This window comes from Carya illinoinensis, chromosome 8 (genome assembly GCF_018687715.1).
Source record: "Carya illinoinensis cultivar Pawnee chromosome 8, C.illinoinensisPawnee_v1, whole genome shotgun sequence".
Taxonomy (NCBI): Eukaryota; Viridiplantae; Streptophyta; class Magnoliopsida; order Fagales; family Juglandaceae; genus Carya; species Carya illinoinensis.
Genome location: NC_056759.1, coordinates 8,770,515 through 8,780,939, shown reverse-complemented (window position 1 = coordinate 8,780,939; position 10,425 = coordinate 8,770,515). Strand labels below are relative to the sequence as shown.

Below are 10,425 nucleotides of genomic sequence, written 5' to 3'. Positions count from 1 at the left end.
GTTGTGATAGGTTCTGAATATACCACGTTATCCATAATGAATGACTCCTCAATAATTTTCCATCTCAAATAAATGTACTTGGGTTGAATCTAAATATCAAATACTGTACTTTCAAACTATCTAGGGTTATCTGTACTTTGCATGCCAATTTATTAAAACTAACACATTATAACTACAAAAAATGGGACACTTTGCACCCACTTTAAACTATGAAAATTATTTAAAAAAAAAAAACTATGAAAATTGAGATGAATGAGAAATAGGTAATGTAATACAATAATAACGATTAGATCTTAATAGATGTGCAAAATGCCAATTTTGGTATCATAATACACTATTAGCGTTTAGATTTTCATGAAGTGTACAAATTGTGTAATTTGTGATAGTTTGAATATAAAATGAGTCAATTTTCATGGTTGATGGTGGCTACGGTGCTACCCCTTGGATAGCTCGATCTAAGCCATCTCGTGGTAGCCACCCATAAGGATTTCAAACGTAATTTTTGAGTAATATTAGATACAGTTATATATATAAGTCCTGAGCATTCTATTTAAAAAAAAAAATTAGATCTATCATTGGAAAAATTAGTTTTCATGTGGGCCATAGATATATCAATTTTTTTTAAAATGAGTGCGTGAAGCTTATACATTTTATAACTGTAAATATAATTTTTTTATAAAAATTTAATTATATATATTTTTGAAAAATCCTACATAGAAGCTGTACATCACGCATCCATTTAATCAATATATAATTTATCATTTTTATTATTTTATCTTAATACTTAAATATATGTATAATTAAATAAAATAATAAAAATAATAAATCACATATTAGTTAAAAATAACAAATACATATTAGCAAGACTTTCTTATAACATTTGTTATTTAAAAAAAAACAAAAAAATATAGTAAAATTATTTGTTATCCACTTGAGTATAGGGCAGACATTGAAGCCGGTTATTTGCCCTTGACTTGGCGGGTCGGTTATCTGGCTTCGGATTCCGCTTGCCCAATATAATAGCCACCGGGTGGTACTAGAGCCAACGAGAAGCGCTACCGAACTTTTGTACCGAGTGTAATTTTTTTTAAAATTTTTTTTAAATCTATTTAAATATTAAAAAAAATCTTAAACTTATTTAAAAATACTTCATCATTGACAATTAAGCTAAAAAATTAAAAAAAAAAAAAAAAAAAAGAGCTACTTTGAAACAACCTAGTTGCTTTTGGGCGAAAAACAGCCATTCAACCTGGCGAGTACACGTAAGAAAAAGGGAATGAGTCGTATACATTGCATGGCACCTGATCAAATTTCTTCCCCTTCAAAAATCACATTCCCCACCGATTGGACGGGGATGAAGAGAAGGATGAATAGAACTGCAAAATAATTGGGCATCTAGTTGGAAGGTGGCTGGAGGAGCATAAACAGAAGAAGTCTTTTAATCATTTGGGTTTCTTTTATTTTCGAATTTATGAGTTTTCTCGGATTATAAGACTTCGCGTGAATAGAGAGTTGTATAATTTGGATTTTCTCCATTCCTGGGCATAATTTCTCAAGCGGATGTTTTTGATTTGGGGATTTTGACGAGTTTCCATATCGGCACACTCAAAAAATGAGAAATCTCCAGAAAACGTAGAAAAACAATCAAAAGAAAAAATAATACAAGAAAGTTTCATGACAGTATGAAAAACCCACCTAGATTTGCAATTCTCTGGGTTTCTCACATTTTCTCTCACAAATGAGTAAGCAAAGCTTCTGAGCTAAGCAAAATCGTTTTCGATTTATCAAATCTTGCACCCTCTTGGTAAATATTCGAATTTAATCTCCATAATGTCTTTTGTTAAATCTTTTACGTTTGGTATTACTGTTTGTTGAACTCCTTCAGCAGTGAAAACCGAGAAAGAAGTTCGATTCGTAAGTGAGTTCCTCTTATCGTTGAGGAATATAGTATCTATATTATTTGCATCTAGGTTGTTTGCTTGTTTCTTAAATTTTATTGAATATAAAATGTAGCCAACATTTGGTTTTGGGTGTAGGTGAAAAAGATGAGTCCCTGTCAATCATGTTCACAAAAGGTCTTGATAAAAATGCACTTCGAGTCGTTGTTGTGAATTTTCCAGCTTGCTCATTGCGAGTAGGATCTGGGTCTTTGTTAAATTGCTTGCATTTTTTCCCCAAAATTATTTGTACAACAAGAGAGAGAGGATGAAAGTAGTTCTTCTAATCTTGTAATGGACAATTCATACGAAGTCTTTTAATCCAAATGATAGAACTCTCTCGTCATGTTCATGCTGGGATGAGTGGAGATGAAGATTATCTTTGATGCAGTCTGGAGTGAGATGAAGAAAAGGGATGAATATGGATGTCTGGGTTTGGAAATACCCAGAAACGGGATGAGTGGGTGCGGGTGCAGTCTGGAGTGAGATGAAGAAAAGGGATGAATATGTAAATCAAAATGCTTACATGGCATTAATTTACTGGTGGGTTGGTTTTTTAAAAGGAAAACACTAAGTCGTTGGCATTTTTTATTTTATTTTTATTTTTTTCTTTTTCTTAATGATTAAGAAAAAATTATTTAATATTATTATAAAATTTTTATACTTTTTAAAAATATTTAAAAAACAAAATTAAAAAAAAATATTTTTACTTAATAGTAACTAACGGTACCTCTCAAGCCAGAGGCGCCGTCCTTGAAAAGACCAGTCTTACTGGCTTTTAGATTTTCATAAAAATAAGAAAGAGCTTTTGTTACATATAAATATACTAATGTATTAATTTATATATTAATATTAATTTATTTATATTTAAAATTTAAATTAATATTATTTTTAATAAAATTTATTTTTTATCAAAACCACGTGATATTAATGCGGTGGATTTGTAACCATATTTTTCTAATATGGTTGTAATAGAAATACGGTTGTAACCGTATTTTTCTAATAAAAAACCATTGGTGTGATTTGTAAACTGCCAAGGACAACTGCCTCGCGTCCTCGCATCCAACATGGAAAAAAGCCAACAACGCTGTTTTCTTCTGCATAGAGAAATTGCCCAAGACTTATGCAAAACAAACCACCGAAGGTATTCCATTGCCTAGCCCCACGACAACAATGCAACCTTCCCATTTTTTTTTTTTTTTTTGTTTGTAGAGGAGCGGCAGGGGCTTACCAAGAATAGGAGAATGCGGTGGAGGAGATTCGATAGAGTTGATCGCGGTTGATCTCGCACTCCATCATCACGCACGGTTGATCTCGGTTTGATCAACAGCTCAGCTGTTGAGATTCCTACGCCGCACAACTCTTCCCCACACGGTAACAAACATCACGAAGTCTCTTTTTTTCTTCCCAAAAAACAAAGCAAGTTTTCTTGCCCATACCTTCAACCGTGGTCCAAGCTAGCCATCGTTTTCGCCACCGTTGACCTCCACCAAGACCGCTGCCATGCATAGCTTTCTCTCTCGATAAGATCTTCCTCTCTCGGTTAGCTCCCTCTCTCATTTATCTTAATGCTTTTGATCTCTCTCTCTCTATAGTTCCCTCTCTCTCCGTTAGCTCATCTCTCTCTATCTCAGTTTCAGCAAAGGCCATCGTCAAATCAAAGTCAGCTCCATGCACAATTTCTCAGCCAGTTCTGTCGAGACTATTTCCTACTCCATCGCATTGGCTTTGAGAATTTGAGTTGCATCGTCGGAAACCAGATAGTGGTCGTGGTCGTCTTTGTGGGTAGGGAAAGCATCGTTTTTCGTTGATCTCTGTCTCTACTTTCTGCTTTTTGGTTTTCTTTCCTTTCTTCCGCTTTTATTCTTTTCTTTTTTTATTTAGTATTACCATATCAGCCGCGAGACTGTGACGGGGATATAAGACTGCTGTCCGGAACTGTTTTTTTCTGTATTTCCCAATAGCCACCTGTACCATGCCACGTGACAAAACCTTCCTTTCACGTAACTTCAGTGACTCGGTCCCAAGTCAGCACACCACACGTGCGGACCAAACTTGTTCCAGTATTACGAAATATTTTTCTCGGGGAAAAAGAGAACGAAAAGAATGGGCGAAACTTCGGAGACGACGATGCAGCTGCAGAAGAAGAAGCAGAAGAAGAAGGGACGCCCATCTCTCTTGGATCTCCAAAAACGCTCTCTCAAACAACAAAAGCAGCAACAAGACCCTAACTCTTTCAATTTAATCTCTATTCCTACCCGTCGCTCCATTCGACGGAACCCTTTCCCTGACGAGCCGGAGTGCTTTTCCGGCGAAGACGACGAACGCAAAAAGAAGAAGCACAAGCTCCTAAATGGTCTCGACCCCCATCCGTATTACCCGACATTGTCGCCCAATTCCTCGACATTGGACTTAAATCCGGACGGATCTTATTCGAATGCGAATATCGAGGATACTGAGGCGGCCCTCAACAGGCGCAAGATCAGCGTCTTCAATCACGGGTCTGACGCAGTGGTAATGATCATCAATTCATTTAGCAGAAAATCCTATTTTTTTAAAAGTGATTTTCTGAAATCGTTTTGAGGAACCGAGATATATATGCAGTATGCGATTGAGTTGCCGTTTGCGTTTCGAAAAGTTTGAATCGTTTGGGAATCCGCGCGCAATTTCATGGTGTTTTGGTGGTGGGCTCATTAGATCAGCGAGTGGATGGACAAGTTTGACTCGGTCCAAGTTAATAATATTCTTTAAATTTTATTGAAATCCGAGTGGGCTTCAGTTTTCTCTTTATTATCATTTCTTAACATAAATCTTCCATTTATTTTAATGTTTGTTTGTTTTCTGTATTCCTACCGTGTGTGTGTTAATACGCACAGACTCGCGCCCCTCATATATGAGAAACTTTAACTTGTCTGTTCGTTGATTAGTTTCAGAATTTTCTTTCCCCCCACCTGTACTTCCTCCGCTTCTTGTCGCAATATAACTTTTCATATGATTATTTTTCCCTTCTCTAATAATGACAGTGTTTCTGCAATTCCCTTTTATTTATTTTTTGGTAAATGTTTATGCAATTTTTTTTTCCTTTTTTTCTATTATCCTTTTGGTAATTTCGACATGGATATTGGACTAATTTTGCAGGATGAAAAGGTTTTGAAAGCGACAGACACCCTACACGGTATCTAAAAGTGAATCAATCTCAATTCTTTGCTGAAAGTCGTTGTGGGGGATTTTTGTAGTGATTGTTTTTTGTTTTTCTATGTGAAGAACCAAGGTATTGAATAATTTAATTTAATTTTGACAGGGTCGAAGGTGGACTCCGGTCCCACGACACCTTTGCCAGACAAAAAGTTGTTGGTGTTCATCCTTGACAGGCTTCAAAAGTGTGTATTATTGATAGCTTTGTATATTTTATTTTAATTTTAAACATTGTTTTAAGCTTGGGTTTTCATCGGTTAACTCCAATTCGCTTGCAGAAAGGACACTCGTGGGGTATTCTCGGAGCCCGTGGACCCAGAACAGGTGCATTTTTATGGCAATTTTAATTTGTATATTATATTTGAATACCCATTTCATGATTTGCTATAATTTGATTTCCTTCTAGCTTCCTGATTACCATGACATCATTGAGAATCCAATGGATTTTGAAACCGTGAGGAAGAAACTAGATGGGGGAGCTTATGCCAACTTGGAACAGTTTGAGGTTGGTTTAAGATTGCACTTCCTGCAAATTCCCACTCACACGCATTCAATATGAACATATATTTGTAACCAGAGTTTCAAAAATGTCGATCTGTCGCTGCATTCTAATTCTGTTGCGACTGTTATACAGGTCATAAATTTTCTAGTAGTTGCTTTATGTTCTTGTTCGTGTTTGTTCATGCTCACATGGACTTGTGTTCTAATTCTGTTCTCACTGGGATTTTGCTTTTATGGGATTCCTGATATTAAAATTGTAGCAAAATGTTTTTTAATTTTACCTTGTACACGGGAAGTTTGATTATGGTGAAGCCTTCTCTTATTTCATGCCTTCCCGGTCAAGGAATTTAACTCTCTTTGCTATCTAACTTGCAGAAAGATGTGTTTCTTATATGTAAAAATGCAATGCAGTACAATGCACCAGATACCATTTTTTTTAGACAGGTTTGGTCTTCACTGGAACTTGTATTCTTATCTTTTTTTGCATCTCTCTTTATTGCATCACTGGAACTTTACTCTTTTTGTAGGCACGGACTATGCAAGAGTTGGCAAAAAAGGACTTAGAAAACTTGAGGCAGGATAGTGATGATAATGAGCCACAGCCCAAAGTTGTGCGGAGAGGCAGGCCTCCAGGCAAGAACCTGAGGAAGTCCCCTGGCAGCTCTCCTTCTCGGCATGTTTGTCCTGGGCCAGCCTTGGATGCAACTCTTGTTTCTGGAGGAGGTAATGCAAGGGGTTCTGGTGCTTACAATCTAGGAAAAGGACTTACTCCGCCTGCTCAGTTGGTCAGGACTTCTCATTGGCCTAAAACCAGTGAAACTTGTACTAGTTGGTGGTCTGAGTGGGAGAATGAATTTCCAGGTAAGGTTTGAATCGAGTGTGTTGTAGTACTTTATGTTCTGTCTGTACTTGTCATTTTGAATCTCTAGCCTTTTCAACGACGTCTGAGCTGTTTTTCTCTTGGATTGCAGCTTCTGTTTTGAAGTATGTTTTGAAGTATGGGAAGAAGCAATTTGCTCTGGATGATAATAGGCGTGACACCTATAAGCATGCCTTGGACTCTTGCCGTCAGCCATCTGTCTGGGCTGCACTCAATGGGGAATTGAAGCAACTAGTGGAGGTATGTAAGACTGTTTTTCCTGTGTATCCTTATTCTCCCTCAAGGCCGGGGTTTAAAAAAGGAGCTATGTAAACCAGATATTAAGAAAGATGATTGTTGAAAACCTGCAAATGATGCCCTATGAAGTGAGTGATATTCTTGGTCACTAGGGGAGGTTTGGATACAAAAAGCCCCTCATCTCATATAATCTAATCATTACAACTTCTCAAATTTCCACACAAGATACAATAAACAATTCAACTTTTTCAAATTTCAAAATAAAAATAATATTAAAAAATAATATTCTAATAATATTTTATTCAACTTTCAAATTCCATTTCATCTCAACTCACCATCCAAACCTCTTCTAAGATGGTTTACCCCAATGTATTCTGTGTGATTGCTGTTTTTAACACTGTTTTATAGTATGTACGCTATTTCTTCTAAATGTAAATGTAAAAATCAGGTAAGTCTGCACTTGGAGCATGGTTATGTGAGAAGCCTAGCTCAATTTGCTGCTGACCTTGGGCCCGTAGTTTGGAAGGTTGCTTCAAAGAAAATTGATAAATTTTTGCCAAGGGGACTTGAATTTGGTCCTGGATGGATCGGAGAAAATGAGGCGTTAATGCAGGAGCAATCTTTATTTACTGAGGTGAGATCTTTTGAGAGGTCGATACCGGATGATTGTAAAAGCAAGCTTCTATATCACAGGATATCTGAATCAAACATTGGCTATACAAATGGATTCTTGTTGCAAGGTCAAGAAGACCTCGAAAGAATCGGACTGGATTCCTAATGTGAGTTGATTTCCTTAAACATATTGGTGGAATAAAACCTATGCCTCCTCGGAATAAGCAGAAATCCATAGCCTGCTCTGATATGAATGGTTTAATGGTGGTTTTGGGTCTGATTGATTTCTTAAAGTCGCATATCAGGACAGTAAGACTTACCTGATTAACTGAAATGTCTGGTTCTGATAATAAGTCATGTCTTCTAAGATGTTTGACGTAAATTCAAGAAGTAACACTACTTTCTGCCAAATGCCTATAAATTATTCTGAATCAAGCGAAGCCTGGTTCTCTGAATTTGCAACACACTCTGGTCTTAAGTGACATGAAATATCAGTAGTGATCCTTGGTGGGGGAGGCATATTTGCAGACATTGTTATTCATTTCCTCCTGATGTAGATGTGAGATTTCAGCAAACGAGTTCACCTAGTTCTAATGTTCAGATTGGTTCATCTCAGTGGCAGGATTCAACATTGCAACTCTGACAGCAATGGGAATGGATCATCTCGTAGCTTACCAGCATGCCTCCACGAGTCGCCACATTTTGGCTATTGGTGAAGTTTTGTGTAGATAAGTGCTTCCAAGTTTTAGGTTGAAATGATTGAATCTTATTGATAGTGAAACATTTAAAAGATTCAATGAAAAACTAATGGAAATACGCGTTGTGTTGTGGACCAAAGTGGCTTTGGATTGCCGGTCCATTGGAGGTAACAGAGGATAGATACTTTTGGAATACATATGCATTCCAGCTTCCCTTTGCCATCCTTTAATATCTGAAAAACACTTCGTGTTATTTTATTTTAGAAGTATTTTTAAGATGAAAAACTATTAGGTAAGTCAGGGCGTAATAGTAAGTAAACCTATCGTCTCATGCTATTAAGTTGTGCTAGAATTTTTGCGTATTATGTCATGTCATGTAAAAATGACTATACATAGAATTGTTTTGATATTAAAACTATTTATGTAAGATAAATAATATTAGTAATTGTAGAGTGCACAGCACAAGTGCTGCGTAATTTTTTTAAAAAAAGTATGTATGTACCGTGCCAATAAGAGAATACAAATATTAGAGTAATGCAAATGTTAGTGGATGCAAGCGTATTTCGCGACTGTAAATATAATTTCTTAAGTAATGTAATATACAGTTATAAAATGTGTAAGTGTCGTATAATTCTTTTAAAAAAATAAATAAATATAAAATTTATATTAAAAAATATTAATATTTTAATAATAAATCTTACTTCTTTTAAAAAATTATTATACAATATTTATATAGTTCATAACTGTTTAAAATTATATCCGCACTAATTCCCACCTTTTAGCGCATAATCCGGTGTCGTTTTCTGGACGTACATTAAAGGCCACGAGATTTCCAACACTGGGAGTCTGGACTAACTACAATGGGCCAGGCCCAAATAGCAATTGTTGAACTCTGTGTCGAAAGGCCTGTCTCTTTAACAAGTAAAGACAGAACTATTGGTTAGACATTGTCGTTGGGCGACAACGAGTCCCACATGGTTTAGTTACTTCTGCATAGTTGTCTTTTTAAGACAGAAGGAAGCCCGAGAAGAGCGTCCCTTCGGGGACATCCGATAAAATTGGAACGATACAGAGAAGATTAGCATGGCCCCTGCGCAAGGATGACACGCACAAATCGAGAAATGGTCCAAATTTTTTTTTATTCCTTTTGCCCTCGACCTGAATCTTTCTACCTTGTGCTCGGAGTCGATTCAAACCCGGTAAGCACTGTTTTAGTCACCACATGGCCTGGCTTACAGTTTTTTGAAGTTTCCGATGATTTTTCTTTCCGAAACTTGATTGAACTTTCCCTGATTGCTGAAGATACTGACGGAGATTTTGAAATCGTCGTGGTTGATATAATCGAATGTTAAAAGCTTGCAAAATAATTATTTATTTTACTTATTGGCTCGGGAGGATATCCCAACTTCAGTGTCAAAATGTTATTTTTTTCGTTCACTTGTGTATCTGTTGATCTAAAACATCTGCTGTTGACATCAAATTCTAGTTTAGTGTTTTCATTCACTAATTGTGTTCCTCATGCTTCAAGAATTTTCTGTAGTCAATTAATTATGATGTCGGGGCGTTCCAAGTATTTCAAGAATCTGTAGTCAAGAAATAGTATTGACAAGAATGAGGGGGAGAAAACGGAAAAAAGAACGGACTACAGAGAAAATGATTAACAAATTAGAGATGGAAAGAACCAAAACTTGAAAGGTGAAAGTAGATCTACTCTCTATGTTCATACTGTTAACTATGCTGATGAAGTTGTGGAGTCTAAAAAAAGAAAAAAGAAACTTGATTGGTGTTCATATATTGGAGTGCAAGGGATATATTTATTTCTTGGTTTCCCATCCTCTAGATAGGACAACTGTGCATTGTTGGGATTTCTCTGAAAGTATCTTTTGCAGGATGTTTTGTTAGGCGGTTGTGTTCTGCTTTTGTTTCTTTCTGTAAATGTGTTTTTCATGTGATTTTTGCTTTGTGAAATAGTAGGATTTTAATCCATATGATGTAATTCCTGCTGGCTCTGAAATGCTGGTGCAAAAATGTACTCACTGCGTAGCCATATCCTGGAAATGAAGTGTTGGGACCTGAAGTTACATGTTAAATGATCAACCGGGAATGGCGTTGGGCTTGGTCTAGAGCCGCGGACTGGCGGTGTTTGAAGTCATATTGGTGGGAGGAGAGTCAAGAGTATGGATGCTGAAATACTAGATATGTGAGTTCTGAAGAAACTGTGTTTTGTAGTAAATTATAAATATTCCTCACCCAAGTTTTGAATTAATCTGTGTTGTTTTGAAGATAATGTCTGGAAGTTTAATAAATTCAGTATTAATTTTATCTTTTTAATAACAAAATAGGATACATTGCAGTTACTTGGTGT

The 10,425-nt window shown here is 36.2% G+C and overlaps 1 protein-coding gene and 1 non-coding gene across 4 annotated transcripts; both read left to right on the top strand.

The window, feature by feature from the left end:
- The first annotated feature begins 3,972 nt into the window (after positions 1–3,972).
- LOC122318261 (bromodomain-containing factor 2-like) lies at positions 3,973–8,285 on the top strand. Of its 3 annotated transcripts, none has more exons than XM_043135477.1 (10): positions 3,973–4,451; positions 5,076–5,112; positions 5,239–5,317; positions 5,411–5,456; positions 5,539–5,637; positions 6,009–6,077; positions 6,161–6,494; positions 6,605–6,753; positions 7,199–7,529; positions 7,979–8,285. In XM_043135477.1, the coding sequence occupies exons 1-9, from the start codon at positions 4,044–4,046 to the stop codon at positions 7,526–7,528; spliced, it is 1,551 nt and encodes a 516-aa protein (XP_042991411.1). In that variant the 5' UTR covers positions 3,973–4,043; the 3' UTR covers position 7,529; positions 7,979–8,285. The 3 variants fall into 3 exon arrangements, with proteins under 3 accessions (XP_042991411.1, XP_042991414.1, XP_042991412.1); XM_043135480.1 differs by adding an exon at positions 4,542–4,670 and having other exon boundaries at positions 4,316–4,451; positions 7,199–8,285; XM_043135478.1 differs by lacking the exon at positions 3,973–4,451 and adding an exon at positions 4,939–4,992 and having other exon boundaries at positions 7,199–8,285.
- Positions 8,286–9,093: 808 nt separating this feature from the next.
- On the top strand, positions 9,094–9,196 carry LOC122274891. Its single transcript, XR_006228429.1, has one exon. It is a non-coding gene; the product is annotated as a U6 spliceosomal RNA (small nuclear RNA).
- The last annotated feature ends 1,229 nt before the right edge of the window (positions 9,197–10,425 follow it).